The following is a 25,417-nucleotide window of genomic DNA, read 5'->3' as shown; positions in this document are numbered from 1 at the left end:
TCAGAGCTTGGCTCCGTGACCTGTCCCATTGAGGAGAGATCTACTCTCACAGGCCGGGGGTACGATTTGGCACCCACGACCCGAGCTTTGGGCTCTGCATGTGTGGGCCATCAACGGGTACCCGTCAGTCTCCCCGACGGAGTGTTAAACACGATTACTCAAGCTAGAGCGCCCTCTACTAGACGGCTTTATGCTTCCAAGTGGTCAGTGTTCTCAGGTTGGTGCTCAGCTCGCAACCTGGATCCACAAGATTGTGGGGTGTCGGAGGTTCTCTCCTTCCTACAGGAGCTCTTGGATAAGGGTAGATTCCCATCCACGCTCAAGGTATATGTGGCGGCTATTGCTGCATTTGTCAAACATTCGCATGGCCAGTCACTGGGTAGGAACGACCTTGTAGTCCGCTTCCTCAGGGGAGCTAGAAGGATGAACCCTCCTCGTCCCCCCTTGGTTCCCATATGGGACCTTTCCTTGGTCCTGGAGGCCATGAAGGGTGCCCCTTTCGAACCTCTAAAGTCTGTGGACCTTAAGTATCTCTCATTGAAAACTGATGCGAATGTGCTCTATTGTTAGGGCAGGGTCCAGCCTCAGTGGCTCCAGTGCGTCATCAAGTAGGGGCGTGTCCAGGAGCCCAGGGGCTTCTGTGCGTCATCGAGCCCCCGTTTTAGCCCCGCCCAAAAAATCCGGAACACAGCAACGGTGAAAAACTATTTAATGGTCGAATGCTGCGTTCCAGGCAGGTTTTTGAGCACGTAAATCACGACTTCAAACCACGACTCATGACTTTGTAGCATTCCAGGCCAGTCATGCCAAACTACCTGTGCGCAAGGAATAGTGGTAGCTAGATGTAAACAAACCAGCATGGCGGACCTTACGGGGCTTATGCGCATTTGTAATAATTTCTTTAAGTACTTATGACTTTAAGTAAAAATTGGTCTTTAAAACTTTTACTTGTAACGGAGTAATATTTGACCAGTATCTGTACTTTCACTCAAGTAACGTTCGCCTATGGAAGTTGTGTACTTTGTCTACCTGTTTGTGTATGTGGCAGGTAATAATTATTCTTTCACGAATTCTCCTGTAAGAAGATATGTAGAATTATGTAGTGATTTCCACTATAGCAGCAACTTGTTCATGTAAGTTACATTTTGTCATTCTTTTGGAGTTTGATGTTTTTAATGCAATTATGCTATAATTGCATTATAATATGCTTTTAATTGTATAATGCAATTATGTTTTTAATGGACTGAATCTCGAGGTATCGAAGTGTTTAGGAAACGCCGATGAGTAGCTATAAGAGCATTTGAAAGTGAACCATGGGATTTTCTGATAAGGCTGAAATATATATTTTTGACAGTTTTATCACCACATAGGCTATAGCCTAGGCATTGCCTATAGGCTATACAACATATTTGTATCATTATTGGTAAATAGCATTTTATTCAAATATTCCCAAGATATATGTACATTGATGGTAGCATTGTTTATTGTGAGTGCAAATAATATTTACGTTCTAAAAGACTTTGTGAAATTATTAGGTGAATCGTGGGCCGTGGCTGCAATAAATTGATAAGAAACATGAAATTATTACAAACAGAAAGTCATGCCTGACTTCACTGGAAACTTAAAAGCGTGTTATGAATGCCAGTGACCACGACATGGCGTAAAGAACCTCTGAATCAATTATTTGAACCAGTTATCTGAAACGGACTGTTCGAAAGAACCGAATCAACATGAGTCGCACTTCCAATCACTACTGCTCCTGCCCTACTCATGCGCAGTGCTGTGCTCCGTGCGGCGTTCTGCTGAAGGGATGAGGGCAGTAGATTCAAGAACAACAGACCCAGATGCTGATGAGAGAAGAGCGGCACGAAAAGCGACGCATTTGTCAGAGAATGCCACGGCAAGAAAATAGTTTCCAGTCATTAACTCAGAGGGAAGGCATCATTGTCTCATTGGCTACGTTCTTGTTTTTGACTTGAAGTAATTACTGCAGCTAATGCTGCAGATCCTGACGTTACAATGCCAGCGGGGCTGAATGCGCAAGGCAGCGGTATACCTATGTCTGATGCGATGGGTAAGTACAAGGTCAATGGCTTTCACTGCGTCTACAGACCATTATGGTCTCACGAAGCACAATCCATGTTTGTATTTTCGTTTAAATTTGATTAGCTACGTATACTAGTAATTATTAGAACAGGCTTGCACCACAGAGAAATAAGCGTCCCGTAACCTACATTCCTACGTGTACGTGTCTCGGATGTCCTCAAAGAATGTCGATAGAACATTTATTGATAATGTTAATGAAAATATGCAAACATATGTGGAATATTATTTGCATACGACCTAGTTAAAATGTCTTTTGTTTAGTGGTAGAATACCCTCATATTACTTCACATAGTACATTTATCTGGGTTTCTGGGTGCCTTTGCAGCTGTAGATAGATACTATAGACATACAAGAGGTCATATACACTGATTGCTTTGCTTTGCATTACCCCAAAACAAACGTGCCTAAAATAAGACAATGAGTAACAAAATGTTGCCTAAGGGAAGGGCGTGTTGTGCTGTGGCCTCTTCTAACTCCATTGTCTTTTTCAGGATCATTTAAGAGGAGGAAAAGAAAGTCCATCATAGTAACAGTGATGCTCCTAATTGTCTCCATACTCATCCTGGTCTTTGGTCTGGCCGCTACCACCAGGACACAAAACATCACTGTTGGTGGCTACTATCCAGGAGTCATTGTAAGTATGTTGCTAATGTTCATAGCCGTGTGCTGAACAGACTACAAACCATCCTATTGGTCTATAAATGGGTTTGTGATGTAAAGCACTGTGGGGAAGAAAAGGCCTCATGTTTAATTATTTTCCGCTTGGCCCACCATTATGGTGACCGTTGGCCATTACCTCATTACTGTAAGGTTGAACTGAGTGAACTCATCCATTTATTATTCAACAACAGCAAGTATCATTATGTTCTGCACTCTTGGAGAAACATACAAGCTTAAATAATACTACAGAATGTTTTGTACAAGTAACAGGTGTTTTCCTGGTATTCCACAGGGACTGACTGTTTTGAAATACTATATGCAAGTGACATGGCCAGATTGCATATATAGCTCTTAACTTGGCCATTGACCACACCATAAAATTAACTACTGCTTGGAGAAAGTATTTTAAAATATTTTTATAATACTAAAAATATTTTACATAGACTTGCATCGTGACAGAGTTTCACCCTGTGATATTTTCAGCTTGGCTTCGGGTCCTTTCTGGGAATCATTGGTGCCCATTTGATAGAGAATAAAAGGCAGATGGTAAGGAGTCTTTCATTACACTGCTCATATTGGATTCTGTGCTTGTGCATTCCATCATCCAATTGACATTTTTAACCAAATGCCCACAAAAACAGCTTGTTTTTAGTCATGTCATAATGGCAGAAAGGTTCTGAGCTCATGGTTTTGAGCTCGAATAGCAGGGCATGTTGCAGGCCTTGTGGTGAGATCCACCCAGAAATAGCTCAGTGTAAGGGGAGCGGGATGGATGTCCAGGCAGGAATGTTCAGAAGCCAATGCAGTGCAGAGGGAATATGAGGTGCCACAATCCAAATAAAGAATGCATGAGGATGGCATGTCTGGCCAGATCATAGACACAGGAACAATTACTGCTGGGAGAGTGCAGGATAAACACTTCATCCTTATAGTGGAAGTGGTTAAGTGGAGCATATATAATGTGGTCCAGAAGTATGAGAATTTGAAAACCTGAAGGAAAAAAAACTGAAAAAAAAACAATCTTTAGTTTTTGTACATGGTGTTTCTGTACTATTTCTAGGTCACTAATCAAATAAGCAAATTTGTAGAATTGAGCATGTCAAATCATTTTCTACAGACGGTCAGATGTTCTTGTTTCCTTTAAAGCACAAGATGCTCTTTGGATCATTTTCAAATCATGCTGGAGAACATGATCATCAGGTTTTACCCAGGCTTGTGGAGTTCATGCTGCTGTCATTAAAGCAAAAGGGAGACAAACTAAATACTAAGACATTATGAAACGTATGATAATTTTTTATTAAACTTTTCACTCATATTGTTACAATGATAACATAAATGGTATAATTCGAATATAAATAATCTCTTGTCACCAAGTCTCATGCTCACCAAAGCTGAATTTATTTGATAAAAAAATAAAGTAGAATTGTGCAACATTATTACAATTTAAAATAACTGTTTTCTATTTCATAAAACTTTAAAATGTAATCTATTCCTGTGATGGCAAAGCTGAATTTTCAGCATCATTACCAGTCTTCAGAGTCACATGATTCTTCAGAAATCATTCTAATATGCCTATTTGATACTCAAGAAACATTTCTTATTATTATCGATTTTGAAAACAATCGTGCTGCTTAATATTTTTGTTTAAATACTGATGCAATTTTCTCAGGATTATTTGATTAATAGAAAGTTCAAAAGAACCACATTTATTTGAAACAAAAGTTTGAATTTCTATAAAATTTCTATATATTTTTTTTTATTAATTTGGAAAAGATTTTACTAGGAGAGAATTCATTATTTTAAGATGGATTGATTTATATTAGATTATATCAAGAATAACACTCAAAAAGCCTTATTTATTGATCAGATATGGGCAATTAAATGTGTTAAGTTGTCTTGTATCATACAAAGCCTCAAGACAGACGCCTCTGCAAAGTGCTTTGGATTACAAGCAGAATGGTGTGACTGGTATCTAAATGGCTGGTTGTGAAAATGCAGATAAATCAGTGAAGTTAAGTGGCACTAAGGAAAAATCCAAGCAGACATTCTCCTTGTCCCATAATATTCACATCTACAAGATCTTAGACAAACCACTTCAATATGTATCTACAGTATAAGGAAATCGTAGATAGTAGTGCCCAGGTGTGAATGCAGATGCATTGAGCTACTACAGCAGGTGAATATGTTGACATTGCTGTACTGCTTACAGCTGGTGGCCTCCATTGTCTTCATCAGCTTCGGTGTGGTGGCAGCCTTCTGTTGTGCTATAGTGGATGGCGTTTTTGCTGCAAGACATATAGTAAGTGCTTCCACACCATTTTATTGTAAAATGTATTTCTTCAGATAAACATTGCAGTGAAAGCTCTGTCATGGCATACTGATGTTGTTGTTTCAAAGGACCTCAGACCTGTATATGCTGGCCGATGTGAATATTACTCCGGGACTGCGTTTGATTTAGATGTGAGTCGCCAACCTGAGAGAAGTGCTTTCACCAACTTACAAGCATCTGAATGAGGGTTATGTACTAGTATAGTGGGATCCCATTTAGAAAACACATCTGTCTTGCAGGTCCACTGTCAAACTGCATCTCGGGTCACCTGTAACCTGCGTGTGAAGAGCAACACCTGCTACTGCTGCGACCTTTACAACTGTGGCAAGTATGTGTGTGTGAGCGAGTCCCATTTGGATACATCCCTCCTAGAATATTTTCTCCAAACAAGCGGATTTATTAAAAACAACAACTATGCTTTGTTTTACCTTGGTTAAGTTCTGGTTTATATTTGCTTGTATGGTATGTGCTTCTATCCCTGAAATGCAGCTCTGTTCGAAAGAACATTTGTGTTTATTTATGTTTCAGAGAGCATCCTCTTATGGGACTTCAGAATAAAGATGTTTTGAAAAAATTTAGGAAATCCTCCATGATTTGGAAGTAGGTCTTTCCACTTTTAGCCCCTCAATGACATTGACAGCCCATTATTTGTTGTTGTTAAAGTACTAAGTGTGGCTGCATACAGTCGCTGTACTTTAAGTACAGTTACTTTACTGATGAAATGAAAGGAACTAAGATTCAGTGTTCTCTGGTTCCTGTTTCACAGGTGAGGAGAGACAGCAATACTTTAGGTTTACATGTAAAGAGTCTTTGATGACAGTGAGCTTAAATAAGAAGATTGGATATATTTATCCATTTCATGCTCTTCTTAAGAGTGATGTGCACTGGTATGCAGATGGTTTTGTTCTATTCTTTTGCATGAGTCACTGTTCTGTCATGCTTTACCCCTTTTGTTGCTCTGCCTCTCACCAATATGTGTCTTATTTATTTCATGAATGTCTTGTTATAATATGTTTCTTCTCCTCACCATCTCAGTCGAGTGGAACTGCGAGGAGGGTACCATGAGTACACAGAGGTGCGGAGCTGCCAGGATGTTGTGCACCTTTACCACCTGCTGTGGTCTGCTACTATCCTTAACATCGTAGCTCTGTTTCTGGGCATCATCACCGCCGCAGTGCTGGGTGGCTTCAAGGATATGGTGAGATTGAAATGCAGTGCAAACAACTTATATACACTATATTGTCAAAAGTATTGGAACACAAATCTTAATTATTACGGGTTTCCGTGGCTGCCTCGCATCACCAAGTACAATGCCAAGCGTCAGATGGAGTGGTGTAAAGCACGCCACCACTGGACTCTAGAGCAGTGGAAACATGTTCTGTGGAGTGACTAATCACGCTTCTCCGTTTGGCAGTTTGATGAGAAAGTTTGAGTTTGGTGGGTGCCAGTAAAGATTGGTGGAGGAGAGTTATTGGCTGTTTTTCAGGGGTTGGGCTAGGCTGCTTACTTCCACTGAAGGTAAATCTTATTGCTTCAGCATACCAAGACTTTTTGCACAATGCTATGCTTTCGGCTTTGTGGGAAGGCTTTTGTCTACCCCAGCATAACTGTGCCCCAGTGCATAAAGCAAGGTCCATAAAGACATGGTTGGAGTTTGGTGTGGAATAACTTGACTGGCCCGCACAGAGCCCCATCCAACACCTTTGGGATGAACTGGAATGGAGATTGCGAGCTAGGCCTTCTCGTCCAACATCAGTACCTTACCTCACAAACGCTCTACTGGATGAATAGGCAAAACATTTCTACAGAAACACTCGGAAATCTTGTGGAAAGCTTTCCCAGTAGAGTGAAAGCTGTTATAGCTGCAAAGGGGATCAACTCCATATTAATGTCTATGTATTTAGAATGCAATGTCATTAAAGTCCCTGTTTGTGTAATGGTCAGGTGTCCCAATACTTTTGTCCATATAGTATAGCATTTTGTATGATTTCTGAGAACCTGTGACATTCATTGAGCCTCTGTTTTGCCCCTTTTGAAGATGCCAACAGCAGCCCCAGATTCCTGTGAGCCAGAACCTCTCCCTATTCCTCCACCCCGAGAGACGCCTGGCCCCACCACCTCCATCAACTCTTTTTACAACACTGCCCCCCGCTTACCTCCATACACTGCCTATGACCTTCAGGTAATCGCATTCACTTTGAGCTGTCAGCCCACGCTGTGTTTCATGCTTTAGTGAGCATATATATATATATATATACATATACTAGGGATGCAAATTATCGATTAATTCATTAATCGTTAGTTGATCGACCTTATCGATCGATTAACGATTAACTGATAAGCGGCTATTTTCCTGAGAATGTAAATTTCTCACAGTATCAATAGTGACTTTAACATAAAAACCAAAATATTGCTTATATACTGAATAAAAATGCATGTTATATTGCTCAATTGATGTTTTATTGTAACAGTTGGGATACGGTACAGATAATGGCATTTATGTAGTTTAACAAAATAAATTATGCACAGAAAATTAAAATACATAAAAAAATAATTGTGCACTGGCTCACCTGTTGCATGTGAAACATTAAGCAACATAAAATACATTTGAAATAAAAATCTATATGGGCAGGCATAGCCTACACTATATTAAGCCTATATATTATAATCTAAACTACTTGTATGAAAAACTTTAAACATTAGCAGCAGCACTTATAATCCCCCTTGGTCTGAGAAAGGTAAAAGTAAAATTACTAGACCTGGGGCCGTATTCACAAAGAATTTTAAGGCTAAAAGTAGCTCCTAACTGGCAAATTTAGGAGCAACTCCTAAAAATAATGGGCGTGTCACTCCTAACTTTAGGACTCCTAATTTTTTTCACTAAGAGTAATTCACGAAGCATTTTAGCCCTAAAAGTAGCACCTAAGTCTGGGACAGCTTTAAAGAAGTCGAGAGGACTCCTAACTCACTAAGACCTATTCACAAAGGATTGTAGCGCATACCACCGCCTCTCGCAGTCGTCCGGGGTCCGCGACACAAGCGGGAATGCTGCATTGATCTGCAAACAAATCCTCTCCCATTCTCACGCTTAGTTTTGCTTGATATCCCAGTGCCGAATTTCACTTTTATTATGTTTTTGGGCCAGCAGCAGTAACTGATCCTGCGTCCAGTTGGGCTTTCTTTTCCGTTTTGGCGAGTTCATAATCCACCGTCATTCAACTATTATGGTGTGTTCACACCGAACGCGAATTTAATTATTTGCGCGAGTAGATTACATACAAAGTCAATGCAAAGACGCGAATAGGCGCATCATTCGCGCCGGGCGTTGCAAATGACGCGAATTGGGCGACGCGTTTGCCGCGAATGTCTTCCGCGCAAGTTGAAAAATTTGAACTCGAGCGAATGTTCAAGCGATAGACGCGTATTTGACGCTTTATTCGCGTTCGGTGTGAACACACCATTACATTACTTCAATAGGAGTAACATTTCCTTGCTTTAAGTAGTCTATTTAGGCTAATAGGATGTCAATTAACCAAGCAAGTGTTAATGCAAGTGTCGTTTTTTCATTATTAGGCAAGTGGCGGTTTTCATTGGGGTATTAGGCTACCTTGATTTAATTTAATTTAATTCACGACTTCTCTCTCTCTCTGCCTTGTTAGAATTACACTTCACTGGGGCCTGCACAAACATTTCGATGACATTACTATTATTATTTTGTGTAGGACACAGACATATTTAGATGTCCTAAATCCATGATTTGTTGCGTCTGTGGTATGTTCCGCATGATGGCCCTGTCATCTAACAACCAATCACCGTGATCATTGCGAGGAGGCTCGTGCATGAGAAGTGACGTCATCCATAGCAACGAAGACTCACTCTTAGTTTAGGAGTTGTCATTTTTCCTTACTAAGAGTAGGTCTGAAAGGCGTTGTGAATAACTTTTAAGAGAAAACTCCTAGCTAAAATATTTTAGTGCGATTTAGGAGTACTCCTAGTGGTAAGATAAAATTCTTTGTGAATACGGCCCCTGGAAACTTAAAATATAGAACTGAACACAACTTAAATCATCCCTGAGGAAGGTGACGGTAAAATTAGAGGGCAGAGTTTCCCATACGTTAATTTATTTGTGGCGGCCCACCACAATATCAACGCTGATCGCCACACATTGATTTTCGATATTTTTTTTTTACTAAGCCTTTTTAAAATCGTATTTGATTGCAGAGCATCGTAGCGCATTCGCGCAGCACTACCTCTCGCGCTCTCACTCACCCGTACCTCTCGCGCTCTCTCTCCCTCATGGTACACCGCTGCACAAATCTGTCCAACACAGCGCTGTTAATGTTTGAGACCCAGCTTTAAAAAAAGTTATTAGCCAGCATGCAAGGAGCCTAGCTAATAAGGAGAGCTAAGTTATTGTTAGAATACAGCTAGATTTTCGAGGTTAGCACACTGTATATAGCTGGTAGTCCACTCCGTTTCGACCGCCTCATGTTTGGTTTCTTTTTTGCCGCCTCAAGTTTGTGTCAGGTCTCTCGCGTGAGAATCTCGTGTCACGTTCGCAATGTTCAATTAGCCGACACTTAATTTAATTTAGTCGAGTAAATTATTTTCGACAATTAATCGATAATCGATTAACCGTTTACATCCCTAATATATACAGTCGTGCTCAGAATTAATGGCACCCCTGGTAAATATGATCAAAACTGGCTGTAAAAAATTAATCTGCATCGTTTATCCTTTTGAAATATCACGTTTATCACGTTATGAAATAAATGTTTTTCTCCAAAACACGTTGGCCACAATTATTGGCACCCCTAGAATTTTTTACGAGTAAAATATCTCTGAAGTATATTCCCCAAAAGGCCAAACACAAAGGCCAAATTCCCTTAATCATCCATCACAATGAGTAAAACCAAAGAATAAAGTTCTGATGTGCATCAAAAGATTGTTGAGCATCAAAAAATAGAAAGTGACTGTAAGAAAATAGCTAAAGAATTGAAAATCCACATTTTGACCATCAGGGCAATAATTAAGAAGTTCCAATCAACTAAAGATGTTACGAATCTGCCAGGAAGAGGACGTGTGTCTATATTGCCTTATTGGACGATGAGTATGAAAGTTTGAGTGGCCAAAGACTCTTCGAGGATCACAGATGGAGAATTGCAGAGATTATATGATGTTTTATTAACAAAGTTCGGGAGGAGCACGTTCAGTTAAAGGATTAGTTCACTTTTAAAAAAAACTTTTGCTGATAATTTACTCACCCCCATGTCATCCAAGATGTCCATGTCTTTCTTTCTTCAGTCGAAAAGAAATTAATGTTTTTGATGAAAACATTCCAGGATTTTTCTCCATATAATGGACTTCAATGGTAGCCAAACGGTTCAAGGTCTAAATGACCGTTTCAGTTCAGCTTCAAAGGGCTTTAAACGATACCAGACGATGAATAAGGGTCTTATCTAGCGAAACGATTGGCCATTTAAGAAATAAATAAAAAAGTTAAAGTTTTATAGGCACAAATGCTCGCCTTGCGAACTCTCCTGTTCGAACTCGTTCATAAAAATGAACGAATCTTTTTTCGAGTCAATGACTCGAAAAAAGATTCGTTCATTTTGATGAACGAGTCAATGACTCGAAAAAAGATTTGTTCATTTTGATGAACGAGTTCGAACAGGAGAGTTCGCAAGGCGAGCATTTGTGCCGACGAAGAAGTAAGTATCGCCAGGGATGTGCCTTCGCATTCCGCCGTCCCCTCAACTATTCCTCCTACGCCGGACATCGCACCTGAGCCCCAGGCTTCTACACGCGGCTGCACACCGGCCCGATCAGCCCAGCGCTCACCAAGACGTCGAGGGCAGTCTTCGCCGCCCCCGGCAAGACTTCCATCTTCCTCTCTGGCCTCCTCCTACAGCTCGGCCGTCCCGACGATCCCACCTATAGGGAAATGGACCGTAGCTGGATTGAGGCAAGCGCTGGGAAATTCAGACGTACAGGCTTCGCGAAAATTGAATAAAGCGGAGCTGTACGATCTGTACGTTACCTTAACGCAGTCAGCTAACCACTCTCCAAAGTCCACACCAACTCCCAAGACGACTCTCAGGCAGAGCAAAGCCCCCAGGGCCCAAAAGTCGCCTGCCCAGTCACCACCGTCATCCTCCCTCACAAGATCCGGCTAGATTCGTCCATCGAGGCATAGGCCTTCAGTGAGCCTGGGCCGCGCCCCAGATTCCGCCATTATAGGCCAACTCCCACCTATAGACGAGGCCCAGCCCTCCACCATGACTCCCGCTGTCGCAGAGCCGTACGCAGTAAGGCCCAGTGGCTTCTCCACAACCTCCCAGTTTGATTCTCACACTGCTCATAACCCTTTTCCTTTTCAGTGGCCTCCAGCTCCAGTCGCAGACACTAGCGCGAGGCTACTGCCGCTAGCATCACAGGTCCAACCCTTTCATCAGTTTCACCCAACAGGTTTCAACCCCGCCCACATCCACTGGCTTGCAGCTACAGTAGCTGAGACAAGCGCAAGCCCGCCTCCGCTTGCACCACAAGCCCACTCTTCATTCTACCACCCTTCCTTTCCTTTCTATCCTCCAACTAACTTTCCTTTTCAAGCCACAGCGGGTAATCCAATCGTGAGGCCGCTGCCAACATTCGCAGCCCCGGCTTATACTCTCCCCAGCTCTCTCATTTAACCCAAGTCTCAATATTCTCTGTTCACAGCAACTCCGATGCCCGTCCCGTCCAATGCTGTCGCCATGGAACCACCACCAGTGTCCCAAAGCATCCGCGCACTGATCCTCTCAGGTGCAGACGTAGACCTTTCTTCCCTTCTCTCTCTGCTCCCCGCACACGATCCAGACCGCCAAATAGACTGTGGGGATTTCTCCGTCACCCTGAAAAACACCAACTCGCACACATCCCGCGTTCTTTCGTTTTCTGAATTTTCAATAGCCTTTTTTCGTTTCACAGAAATAATATGTTCAGCTTTCCCCCACAGGCGGCGCGAACTAAATGATTATCTGGCAATCATAGCCGAGCTTGCGCTGTCCTACAGGGGAGGGCACTTCTACACGTACCATAAACTGTTTTCAGCCAAAAGTGCCGTGCGAGTCGCACAGTGGAACCAGTGCACATACTGGGGCGCGCTCGACCTGGATCTCCACAGCAGGGTGTTCTTAGGCTGTAAAAACATCTCTTGCGCGGTCTGCAGATCAGTGGCGCACTCAACAGCACCATGCCCGCAGGTTAACCCTTCCTCTTTTTCCTGCCCGTAAACGAGCACCGCAAAATCCACCAGCTACGTGCCTCGCGCAGCAACCAGTGCAAACCACGACTTCGAAAGGAGAGTCTCCCCTTTTGTTGAAAGCAGACAACCCTGTAACCATTTCAATTCAGGTAAATGTAGCAGACCGCGCTGCCGGTTCTTGCACATTTGTAGCTTCTGTGGCGGCGCCCATGCCCATATCGTATGCCCAGTGTATACATCTGTTAATAAAAAACCAAAAGATTACTTGTCGACTCCAGTAAATATTTCGCGCATGGACTTTGAACTAGCCCATCACTCGAACGCTGAATTTACTCATTACCTGCTGTCAGGTCTCAAAAACGTCTTTAAACCCGGCCTAGAATGCCCGCTCTCCCAAAACATCATATGCAAAAATCTTCAATCCGCCCTCTTAGAACCTGAAGTCGTAGACAAGCTGATCAAAAAAGAAGTCGAGTCAGGCTTCATGATCGGCCCGTTCGACGATCCCCCATTTAATCTGTTTCGTATTAGCCCCATCGGAGTGGCTACAAGAAAATTCTCGGGCAAAAAACGCCTAATAATTGACCTGTCAGCTCCCCACAATTCCCCGTTCCCTAGCATAAACAGCTTGAACCCTCTCGATGAATTTTCGCTTAAATACCACGACATAAATCAGGCAATCGACATGATCAAAATTGCAGGTCGGGGTGCTTGGCTTGCTAAATTTGACATAACATCTGCTTTCAAAGTAATGCCTATCCATCCAGATTCATGGCATCTATTCGGAGTTCGCTGGCACAGCTAATATTATTTCGCAGTATGTTTAACTTTTGGATGCAAAAGCAGTCCTAAAATATTCAACATGTTATCAGAAGGCGTGTGCTGGATTTTGTCGAACAACTACGTAATTCCCCACCTCATTCACCTGCTAGATGATTTCTTAATAATCTCGCCTCCCAATGCCATCCCAGCCGCACACTTCCTCACGAGTCACGGTCCAAAACGTTTTTTTCTGACCTCGGAATTCCCATCGCGCAGGAAAAAACCATGGGCCCCGCAATATCCATCGAGTTCCTAGGAATTAATTTGGATTCAGTCAAATTCCAAGCATCCCTGCCCAAAGAGAAAATCGACCGAATAATTCTCGTCTCATCTACTCTCCTTAAAAAATCAGAATGTTCAAAACGCAAACTTCTATCCCTGCTCGGCCACTTAAACTTCGCCGTGCGCATCATTCCGCAGGGCCGCCCCTTCATATCGCACCTCCTCTCACTCGCGTCCTCCGTCCACTCACTAGAGGACCCTATTTCCATAACCCAAGCATGTCGTGACGAACTCGGGTTATGGTTAATATTTCTAAACCAATGGAACGGCCTTTCTTTTTTCTATAGCAATCTCGTTTCGTCCCCCACTGACATCCAGCTGTTCACAGACGCCGCGCCCTCAATCGGTTTCGGGGGATTTTATCAAGGTCGCTGGTTCGCGTCTCCGTGGCCACCGCAGCTCCAGGACATATCTCAATCCTCAGCTCTATTCGAGCTCTACCCTCTCGTAGTAGCAGCCTTTCTGTGGGGGAAAGAATGGTCCACTAGTAGCATTTTAGTGCATTGCGACAATGACGCAACAGTGCATTGCATTAATAAAGGCCGTTCCCATTCACCTGCTCTGATGCCACTCCTAAGTCCAACTCCAGTACCTCATTATTCGGAAATGATATTCCTGTAACCCACCCGCTAAAACCCCTCCTCGACGCATCGCTCGACACTATACTCCAAGCAGTTTCTCCCAGGACCCTCCAATCCTACGTAACGGCTTGGAGATGTTTTAAAACATTCCACGTCTCTTATAGCATGTCATTCCCTGATTTTTCTCTCCTTTCAATCACCTCATTTATTTCCTACCTTAATAGTGTTAAGGGCTTACAAGTCGGGTCCATTAAAGGCTACTTGAGCGGCGTCCAGTTTTTCCATAAACTGATGAACAGCGCTCCCTCCCCTGAGATAAATAATCCACAAACCTCCTTGCTGATCAAAAGGATCCAAAGATCCCAGCCCACCCATTCTGACGCCAGACAAACTATAACGCTAGACATTCTCACCAAATGTATCCACACCCTTCGCACAAGCTACCAGCCCCTCAATACCGCCCGCACACTCTACGCCATGTTCACCCTAGCTTTTTTTTGGTTTTCTTAGGTGCTCGAAACTCGCTATCACCTCTAAGTTTGATCCAAAAATCCACCCCACCATCTCAGACTTGTCAGTACTAGATGGTGAAACAATCTCATATTTGATCAAGCAAAGTAAGACCGACCAAACCAAAAAAGGTCATTTCATCTACATTTTTAACCTCTCGTCGCCAATCCAACCATACCAGTCAATTCTGCCATATCTGCAATGGAGAAGTTCCCAAGGTAAATCTCCTCTGGAACCCCTGTTCATTGACGATTTCAATAAACCCGTGACACGCTTTTGGTTTCAGAAACACCTCAAATCCGTTCTCCAACAGTCAGGCATTCCACCAAAGGATTTTTCAAGTCACTCCTTCAGTATTGGGGCAGCAACTTCAGCAGCCCAAAAAGGCCTCTCCCAAAAGCAGATCCAAGGTCTCGGGAGATGGTCCTCAGATGCTTTCCAAAGCTATATCAGGACCAACCGGTTCCACATTAAAAAAGCCCACCAAACCCTCATCGGGTAAAGAAAGAAGAAAAAAAAATCTGGTAGAGCACTCATGTTTTCTCTTTCGTCCAGCGACGCAGTGTGAGAAAATCCCCTGGTTGAGCATCCATTTGTTCTCTTTTCCCGTTTCCTCTTTCTGTCTAGTAAGCTTTGGTCCCACAGCGGATGCAGTGAGAGAAAATCTCCCGGTTGAGTACTCATTTTCCTCTCTTTCTGGTTTCTCTTTCTGTCCAGCGAGCATTGGTCTCTCAGCAGACGCAACGAGAACTCTCCCGGTAGAGCACTTACGTTTCCTCTCTCGTCCAGCGAGCATTAGTCTCACAGCGGACGCAGCGTGAGAAAACCTCCCGGTCGAGTACTCATTCTCCTCTTTTCTGGCTTCTCTTTCTGTCCAGCGAGCATTGGTGTCACAGCGGACGCAGCGAGAACTTCCCGCAAACACTGGCCTCACAGCGGTCGCAATAAGCATAGGTCGGAATTGTCACTGAACCGTCAGTGGGTAAGGCCCGTCGGCCACAAGCCGCCCTCCTGGTTGAGCATCCAGGCCCCTTCTCGAGATGCCAGCCCGCCAAACTCGGCACTCATTTGGGGGGGGGGGGGTTTAGTCCGGCGGCTGTCCTCTGCTCTTTAGCCTTTTGGGGGGAGTACTCTGGGTTTGGGCCAAACTCCGAGCTCGGAGCCCTCCCCCAGGACAGCATGCCAAATATGCATTAAATCTTATCCACTCTAATTATATGTAAGTGTGAACTCGTGAAATTGTGTTTTATTAACAAAGTTCGGGAGGAGCACGTTCAGTTAATTAACACGAGTGGAGTGCACTCAGCAATCAATGATAAGAGGTGTATATATAGATTCAGCAATCTCAACTCACTCCATTGATAGTTTAGCAGCATCCCTCCACCGCCCCTTCTCCACACTTCCAGTCCTAAACACTTACATAGGGGGGAGTACTCTGGGTTTGGGCCAAACTCCGAGCTCGGAGCCCTCCCCCCGGACAGCACGCCAAATACGCATTAAATCTTATCCACTCTAATTATATGTAAGTGTGAACTCGTGAATTAAGTCTTGGGGGTCAGAAAGCCTATATAAAAAAAAAAGTAAACTCCAGCAAATTCAGTTGTCAGACACGACTGGAACTTCAAACGGCACAGGGTTCTGTGGTCAGATGAAACTAAAAAAGAGCTTTTCGGCAGCAAACACGCTAGATGGGTTTGGTGCACACAAGGATAAAAAGTACCCCGTGTGTACAATTTAATATACCGTTGGATCTTTAATGTTGTGGGCATATTTTTCTGCTGGAGGTCCTGGACTTCTTGTTCAGATACATTGCATCGTGGATTCTATCAAATATCAACAGATAAAAAATCAAAACCTGACGCCTTCTGCTAGAAATCTTATAATGGGCCGTGGTTGGATTTTCCATCAGGACAACGATCCAAAACAAACATCAAAATCAACACAAAAATGTATTACGGAGCACAAAATGAAGCTCCTGCCCAGCTTCAGTTCCCTGACCTGATGAGTGGAGTGAACTGGAGAGAAGAAGCACCATCGGGGAATCTGAAGGATCTGGAGAGATTCTGTATGGAGGAATGATCTCTGATCTCTTGTCAGGTGTTCTCCAAACTCATCAGGCAATATAGGAGAAAACTCAGAGCTGTTCACTAGTTCACACTTACATACAATTAGAGGGAGTAAGTTTAATGCATATTTGGCGTGCTGTCCGGGGGAAGGGCTTTGAGCTCGGAATTCGGCCCGAACCCAGAGTACTCCCCTGGTGGGTACCAATAATTGTGGCCAATATGTTTTGGAGAAAAACATTTATTTCATAATGTGATTTTCAATTCTTTTACTTGAATGAAAGGTTAGATTTTTGGCAATTTTTTGAATGAAAGATCAAAAGGATAAACAATGCAGATTTATTTTTTACAGCCAGTTTTGATCATATTTACCAGGGGTGCCATTAATTCTGAGCACGACTGTGTATATATATATATATATATATATATATATATATATATATTAGGGGTGTAACGATACACAAACCTGACGGTTCGGTTCGTCCCACGGTTTTGAGGTCTCGGTTCGGTTCGGTTCGGTTCATTTCGGTGGGGTGGGGGGGTTAGAAAGCTAAAATTGCTTTTATTTTTTATTAAACAGTGCTTTAATGAACAAATTGTGTCCTTGTCTTTAAATTAATTCAATTACAAGTAAACGTTTCTCAAGGATAACAAAATTATCTGCTAATGCTGTAAACTACAGCCCTTACTTGCACATTACTATAACATTAAAGCTTAACAACAGAGCCTAGACTTTTAACCTAAATTATATAATAATAATCAACACTCAAATAACAAATTGTATGAAAACATGTAAACTGCACATAAGGCAATTTTTGCATTAACATGTTTTTACTCTAATTTGTTATTGTCATATAATAATTTACACAGTTGCTGTTATTTGCATGACAACTATTTTAAACATACATTAAATAATCAAGACATCATAAATAGGTTAAGTAAAATATAATATATAGGCTAATATATAGCATTTATTTAGTAAAAGAGTTAGCAAACCAGCAAGCTGTGGACACTGAATGACTTGCCTGAGGTAAATATAAAGCTATGTGAAAAACTAAGCGTTTTATTGACGTATTTACGCTGTTGAAACACTGATTGAGTGTTTACACAAGTTATGATGCCTTTCAGTAAGTATACTGTATCTTTCAACATACCTTCGGGTGTCCATTCATGTTTATTCTGTAACTGAGGAAGAGATGATCGCGCTCCGCGCTGCCGCATGCATATAGTGATATCTGTCACGCCACATCTAAGAGCGCCAAAACGGCATTTATTGTTTGCATTTCGTGATCAAATAGACATAATTTGAAAGATTACACCTTGCTTATTATCAAAAGTAACAAAACACTGAGCTTATTGCGATTCCCTTTCGAGAGGTTCCTCCTATTGCGTAATAGCTTTACGCTATGGGAAAACTCCTTTTCTCGAGAAATATTGAAGTCTTTATGTAAAACGCATTGCAGCTGCACAGCATACAGCAATGAGCGAGGCAGCTCGGTCATTGGCTGTGCTGCGGCAACTTGCACGAACCAATGACGGGGCGACTCTGAACCCGCTTCCAATGAGCGTGCTTCGCGCCCACGCGCGTCAGAGCCCGCCAAGATGGGCGTGGCCAAGGGCTATATATTGGGCGCCCCGTCGTCTGAGTTCTTTAGATTTAATCTCCTTCAGCAAAGAACCTTCTCTTCGCTGGATCCTCCGGATTTGTTGGAGTCTTTTCGCCGCCGCCGTCGACAAGCCTACAGCAGGACTGCTTCGAGGACGCCGGCGCCTTCAGCCGCCTTCGATCGCCCTTCTGCTAAGCCATCCGGCGCGCACCATCTATATCCTTTTACAAAGCTATCAGTGTTCGCCCCCGCGACACTTTTTCTAAAAGAGTCAAATTTCCAAGGCGTTGTTTCAAATGCCTTCCTGCGCCTCGTGTCGAGGCCCTCTTCAGGACGGGGATCGTCACATCATCTGCGCCCGCTGCTTGGGACCGGACCACGCAGAGGCTGCCCTTACTCGAGGCGGATGTCCCGAGTGTGACGCCCTGGGCCTCACCGAGCTGCGTGCTCGCTTCGCCGTTTTCACCGCGAAAGAGCCCACCTCTTCCGTGCTGCCATCTCCTCTAGTCGAGCCGCGAAAGAAAAAACGCCGCTCACAGAGGCCGCCGGAGCATGCGGTTTGCAGTGATGTCACGCCGGGCCAATCCCCGCGTGCTTCACCACCACCCGAAGACTCCCCGCCGCCAGTCCAGTTCACACAGGCGGACCAGCACCCCTCCAGCGGAGCGATGGGGCTCGTCTCGTTTGGCGCGTCAGGGGATGACGATGATAAGGATGACAGTTTTTCCTGTGATGCTGCATCCGACGATTGGCCGGGCTCGTCCTTCGACCCCGCGCCATCGACATTAGCGGGCACGAGCGCGGGCTCCAGCATGGACTCTGAGATCGTCCGCATTCTCTCTAAGGCCGTGGAAGACCTCGGGCTCGATTGGTCTTCCCCGGAAGAACCCGCCCGCAGCCGACTGGACGAGTGGTTCCTGCAGGGGCGCCGACAGGCCCCTCAACAAAGACCCTCCCCCTTCTTCAAGCCAAACTTCTCCGCAGTATGGACGAGTCTGGACCCGATCCTGAGGCATTTAAGGACCTACGCAGCGCCACTGACATAGCGCTGCGAGCTACAAAAGCCACCGCCCAATCCATCGGCCGTGCTATGGCTAACCTGACTGTCCTTGAGCGCCATCTGTGGCTGACGCTAACAGAAATGAAGGATGCAGATAAGGCGTCATTTCTCGACGCGCCTATCTCCCAAAGCGGCCTGTTTGGACCAGCGGTGAAGGAGTTCGCCGAGCGCTTCACCGAAGCCCGTAAGGACTCACAGGCTATGCGTCACTTCCTGCCCAAGCGATCTAGCTCGTCGCAGAGCCGCCAACGGCCGCCTCAGCAGCAGCGAGCTAAGACGGCGCCCCCCGTTTCTCAGCCCAAACCTGAAACGGATTTTCGACGCCGCTCGCGCTCCGCCAACAGGAAACAGCCGCCCGAGCGACGGGGACCTCGGCCCAGGATTGTGCTGAACCCAGAGCCTCGTAAGTCCTCCTAGCTACAGGGAGGAAAAGGGAGAGCGCGTGTCTCGCAAGAGCCGGACCGTTCTCTCCAAAACGTTTAAAGCATTACCCAGTCCCCTCACAGGCGGCTGGAAATGTCTATACAGCAGCCAATGTGCCAGCCACACAGCTCGCCCACCTGCAAACAAACGCCGTTTTTACGGCGACACACAGAAATCACATAAAGAGCTATTTTCTGCCTGTGTCATTAAAGGGTCACGTGTCCACACCAAAGTGCGCATTCCCACATATCAAAACTGTAAACTCAGTGCCAAATGTTTTCCCAGCTCAGGCTGGACGCCCCATAAATGTAGATTGTGTGCCAACTGTTACGTATGCACCACTACACACAAGCACTGTTCCCGCAGTTATAAACACTTCCCCAGTAAAAGCGGGAAGTTGTATAAGAGTAGCGCGTGTGCACGCTGTTATGCACGCACCCCATCTCACACTGTTTATATGGCCAAAAACCTCCCGCCACGAGCGGGAAGTTTTATGAAAGTGGCGCGCGTGCCTACCACAGTCTATGCACCCCCACCCATAAGCACTATACACACAGTGTTAAACATTTCCCCATCTCACTCTGTGAGCATTACAGCGAGCGTGCCTGTAATCTCACACGCACCCCTGCACTCGTCATTCAACAAAGCTGCTCAGCGCGCGCCCGCGCCGCTGACAGCTGTGAACTCGGTATTTACACAGAACGATTCCCTGGCGGGGGCCATACGTCACTGCGACACGCCCCCGGCCAGCATTCAGCCCATATCTGTGCGAGCGAAAGCTTGGGAAAATATCCCCGACATGCCGAAATGGGTTTTGAACATAATAAAACACGGTTACTCGCTCCATTCGCTCGCAGACCGCCCCGCTTCACAGCAGTGGTAGAGACGAAAGTGAGAAAAGATGTTTCACATGTTCTACGCACCGAGATGCTCAAACTGATAGAGAAAGGCGCTATAGAAACAGTGCCCCCCTCTATGAGCGAGGCAGGTTTTTACAGCCGCTATTTTCTCGTCCCGAAAAAGGATGGCGGTCTCCGCCCCATCCTAGATCTCAGACATCTGAACAAAGCTTTAATGATTCGCTCGTTCAGAATGTTAACAACCAAGCATATCCTCGCGCAAGTTCGCCCGGGGGATTGGTTTCTGTCAGTGGATCTGAAAGACGCTTACTTTCACATTCCAATAGCGCCTCATCACAGGCCATTTCTGAGATTCGCTTTCGAGGGACAGTCATACCAGTACACAGTACTACCATTCGGCCTGTCACTGGCACCCCGTACATTTACGAAATGTATGGATGCAGCACTTTCCCCCCTGAGACAGCGGGGAGTGCGAATACTAAATTATCTCGACGATTGGCTAATACTAGCACAATCAGAGAGCCAGTTAGTGACACACAGGTCTTGGATTATCAGTCATCTAGAGTGCCTAGGTCTAAAAATCAATTTTGCAAAGAGCATGCTATCCCCCAGCCAGAATATTTCTTTTCTGGGAATAGTGCTAGACTCGGTGCAGATGACAGCACGCCTCTCATCAGAGCGCGCGCTCACTATTCGGCGCCTTGCAACATCGTTCAGAGCGGGTGCGCGCGCCCCCGTCAAGCGATTTCAGAGGATGCTCGGTCTCATGGCCTCAGCATCAGCTGTACTCCAGCTAGGATTGTTGCACATGCGTCCTCTCCAACGCTGGCTCAAGAGCCGTGTCCCCACTCACGCATGGCGCTCGGGCCACTTTTTAATCAGAGCAAATCACGGCTGCATAAAAGCCCTGACGCCCTGGAAAGCTGTCGACTGGTATCAGTCCGGCGTGAGTTTGGGCGTGAACACAAGGAGAAAAATGATCACGACAGATGCCTCCAAAATAGGTTGGGGGGCCCTTTACGAGGGCAGGCCTGTCTCCGGCTTGTGGTCAAACCCGGAGAAGCGCCTACATATAAACTGTCTGGAATTGAAAGCGGTCGCTTTGGCTCTCAGAGCCCTGCTCCCGTACCTGAAGGACGAGCACGTCCTAGTCCGAACGGACAACATGACGGTAGTCTCGCATATAAATCGTCAGGGTGGACTCAGATCGAGCTCCCTGCACTCGATGGCCAGGGAGCTCCTACTATGGTCCCAGCGCAACCTGCGCTCGCTGAGAGCGGCGCATGTGCCAGGTGTTCTGAACCAGGGAGCGGACATGCTGTCCAGAGACAAAGTTCTCCCAGGAGAATGGTCTCTCCACCCCCTGACGATTCAGTGGTTATGGCAAACCTTTGGCAGAGCAGAGGTCGACCTCTTTGCCTCCAAGGAAAATGCGCACTGCCCTCTCTTCTTTTCAAAGAGCACAGACACGCTCGCCCAAGTCTGGCCGAGCCGACCGCTGTATGCCTTCCCTCCGGTCGCGATGCTACCTCAGGTCATCAGTCGGATCAGGGAGGAAAAATGTGCAGTGCTCCTGGTTGCCCCACTCTGGAAGAACCAGACGTGGTTTCCAGAACTGATGCAGATGACGCAATCTGCCCCATGGCCGATTCCACTGAGGCTAGATCTCCTCAGGCAGGCCAACGGGATGATCCTCCATCCCCGCCCCGATCTGTGGGCCCTCCATGCGTGGCCCCTCAACGGATTCCCGGGAACCTCCCCAGTGGAGTGTTGAGAACCATCACTGAGGCGCGAGCGCCCTCTACGAGGCGCTTATATGCCCAGAAATGGAAGGTGTTCAGTGACTGGTGTAAATCCAGGAACCTGAATCCTGAGACATGCGAAGTGCCGAGTGTGCTCGTTTTCTTACAAGAGCTGTTGGAGGCAGGCCGCACCCCCTCCACGCTCAAAGTATATGTGGCTGCCATAGCGGCATCACATGAACCGGTCGAAGGACGCACACTAGGGAAAAACTGCCTAGTTGTTCGTTTCCTGAGGGGCGCCAGGAGGATGAATCCCCCACGCCCCCCCTCGGTGCCGATTTGGGACCTGGCCACGGTCCTGGACGCACTTAAGCGTGCCCCGTTCGAACCCCTCCGAACTGTGCACCTTAAACAGCTCTCGCTCAAAACTGCTCTCTTGCTGGCTCTCGCCTCGGTCAAGAGAGTGGGCGACCTGCACGCGCTGTCATCAAGCGCTAACTGCCTGGAGTTTGGACCTAACGACAGCAGGGTTGTCCTCAGGCCAAAACACGGGTATATTCCTAAGGTGCTCTCTATTCCTTTCAGAGCACAGGTGATATCTTTGGCCGCGCTATCGTCCCCAGCAGACGAAAGTGACGCTAATTTACTCTGCCCGGTCAGGGCACTCAGAGTATATTTGGAACGCTCTGCCCTGTTCAGACAGACAGAGCAGTTGTTCGTATGCTTTGGCGGCCGCACTAAAGGTCTGGCTGTGTCAAAGCAAAGAATATCGCGCTGGATAGTTGATGCTATAGCGCTGGCTTATGAAGCCAAGGGCCTTCAGTGCCCCTTGGGCATCAGAGCTCACTCTACGAGAGGCATGGCCTCCTCGTGGGCGTGGTCGAGTGGGATACCCATTCAAGATATTTGTGCGGCTGCAGGCTGGGCCTCACCGTCCACATTTATCAGGTTTTATAACCTACAGGTCCCCTCATTGCATTCTAACATACTGTCGGTCTAGCTATCATAGGCTGGGGTGTGTACATGCTAAGCATTGTCTCCTCCCTCATAGAATCACATCTTTGAAACTGATGTGGAGGATTTTTCATACATGACAGTACATGAAAATGTGCTTGTGTGTGTCTCTGGACGCCCATCGGGCCGTTCCACGTTGTCCTTTATAAAACCCGCCTTCGGCTGGCTCGTTGGATAATTACTTCGCTCAAAGGCTCAGGCTCCGGCCTCCGGCTTAATAGAAGCGAAGTCAGCACGCACGGCGTTTTACATGGCGTTCCCATAGCGTAAAGCTATTACGCAATAGGAGGAACCTCTCGAAAGGGAACGACTCGGTTACTAACGTAACCTCGGTTCCCTGAGAGGAGGGAACGAGTATTGCGTAATCTGCCGTGCTTGTGCTTGGTCAGTTTGCTTCAGTCGATTGAACCTAAAGAACTCAGACGACGGGGCGCCCAATATATAGCCCTTGGCCACGCCCATCTTGGCGGGCTCTGACGCGCGTGGGCGCGAAGCACGCTCATTGGAAGCGGGTTCAGAGTCGCCCCGTCATTGGTTCGTGCAAGTTGCTGCAGCACAGCCAATGACCGAGCTGCCTCGCTCATTGCTGTATGCTGTGCAGCTGCAATGCGTTTTACATAAAGACTTCAATATTTCTCGAGAAAAGGAGTTTTCCCATAGCGTAAAGCTATTACGCAATACTCGTTCCCTCCTCTCAGGGAACCGAGGTTACGTTAGTAACCGAGTCGTTATATGTGGTTAATGGTGGTTAGGCAACAGCCCTGTATTCGTTGTGTACACATAACACATGAGGTGCAATGAGCCGGGGCTGGGCGGGGCCGCAGGGGGCGGGGCGCGTTCGGTTCGCCATGAGAGTATCGCGATACGTATCGTGGGTGGTGTATCGCGGTTTTTCGGTTCGGTTCAAATATCGTTACACCCCTAATATATATATATATATATATATATAACATTTTATTTATTATGCATGTCAGTTATCAAGTTTACTTAGTGAACTTAGTGCAATGAATTATTTTTAATTTTTTTATTAATTTTATGCAAATAAACAATGTATATAATATTTATTAAAGTTTTTTTTTTTTTTCAAAAAAAAAAAATGTCATCTGCTAATGTGTCTTTACAGGGTGCCAGCTTGTTTCCTGACTCTTCAGGTCTGTCTGATGATTCCCAGTCTGGAGCCAGTCACATATGGCCAAATATGATCCCACCTCGTTATTCTCCTCCTTATTACCCACCTGATGAGAAGCCCCCGCCATACAGCCCCTAAGGGACCAGTCTGAGGAAGACATTTTCCTGCCAAGAGAGAACTGGCATTGGGTATTTTTGGATATTAGTGTACCACCTCATTGAACAATCATTGTTCTGAATGAACAACCTTTGCAGAAGAGGCTCACCTGTGCGGCAGGTTAAGTATAGAGAGACTACAGCGTTAACCACAGACATTCAGCACCAAACAGCAAATGTAATATGCAACATTAAACCCATACAAGATTCGCTCAAGTCAACAAACCCGATGTGTAAAATATTCATGTTATATAGCCTCAATCCAGGAGGACTATAACAACTAGCCTGACTATGAGATCAAGACTGTTCACAGATAAGCCTTAAAATGTGTGTCCGCTTCCGGTACAGCTTCACCTGGCTCGCAGCCTCTTCCTCTTATAAGTAACCTCTGTGGGTCTCCTACATGTGATTCCTCTAGTAAGTCCATAATGTGAACTTCTCCCTTCCAAAGTGGCCCAAAGTGTTTTGCCTCGCCTCTGCTCCCTCAGCACAAGGATGAGTCTCGTATCTTATCTTGCAATTGATTTGCACTTTATTGTCTTCAGAATTTACTGTATTCACACAGTTCTACGTAATTACTTGAGTTATTTGTAACTGTTTCGGGCAGCTAGATTGTAAAGAACATTTTTTTTAGGCTGAATCTTATTTTTTGTCCTGAGTGCTTCATTAGGATCAAAGATCTAACCTGTAATATGTGGTGTTTCTTTTGCATTACGTCAAGCACACAATCATGTCACAAATTCAAATAATCTTTCATGACAAAATATCCTTTAATAAGCTCTTACAAGAATGGGAGGACTTTCAAAACCTGTACTTCTCACGTCCATC

At 45.4% G+C, this 25,417-nt stretch overlaps 1 protein-coding gene across 2 annotated transcripts; it reads left to right on the top strand.

The window, feature by feature from the left end:
- The first annotated feature begins 1,775 nt into the window (after positions 1-1,775).
- Positions 1,776-25,410, top strand: tmem255a (transmembrane protein 255A). Of its 2 annotated transcripts, XM_056258536.1 has the most exons (10): positions 1,776-2,074; positions 2,598-2,740; positions 3,250-3,312; positions 4,976-5,065; positions 5,164-5,226; positions 5,335-5,423; positions 5,624-5,695; positions 6,131-6,293; positions 7,134-7,277; positions 24,429-25,410. In XM_056258536.1, exons 1-10 carry the CDS (start codon positions 2,020-2,022, stop codon positions 24,570-24,572), a joined length of 1,026 nt encoding a protein of 341 aa, XP_056114511.1. In that variant the 5' UTR covers positions 1,776-2,019; the 3' UTR covers positions 24,573-25,410. The 2 variants fall into 2 exon arrangements, with proteins under 2 accessions (XP_056114511.1, XP_056114512.1); XM_056258537.1 differs by lacking the exon at positions 5,624-5,695.
- Positions 25,411-25,417: the final 7 nt, after the last annotated feature.

This window comes from Rhinichthys klamathensis, unplaced genomic scaffold (genome assembly GCF_029890125.1).
Source record: "Rhinichthys klamathensis goyatoka isolate OS25496 unplaced genomic scaffold, OSU_Roscu_1.1 h1tg000153l_1, whole genome shotgun sequence".
NCBI classification, from domain to species: Eukaryota; Metazoa; Chordata; class Actinopteri; order Cypriniformes; family Leuciscidae; genus Rhinichthys; species Rhinichthys klamathensis.
Note: the sequence above shows the minus strand (reverse complement) of the source record. Positions and strands in the feature narration are given on the sequence as shown.

What these genes read in the sequence shown, in the direction of transcription:
- tmem255a (XM_056258536.1), top strand. Translation starts at nt 2,020, where the DNA reads ATGCCAGCGGGGCTGAATGCGCAAGGCAGCGGTATACCTATGTCTGAT. An exon ending in TAGAGAATAAAAGGCAGATG is followed by an intron (nt 3,313 to 4,975) that starts GTAAGGAGTCTT and finishes TACTGCTTACAG; the next exon opens with CTGGTGGCCTCCATTGTCTT. An exon ending in TTTTTGCTGCAAGACATATA is followed by an intron (nt 5,066 to 5,163) that starts GTAAGTGCTTCC and finishes GTTGTTTCAAAG; the next exon opens with GACCTCAGACCTGTATATGC.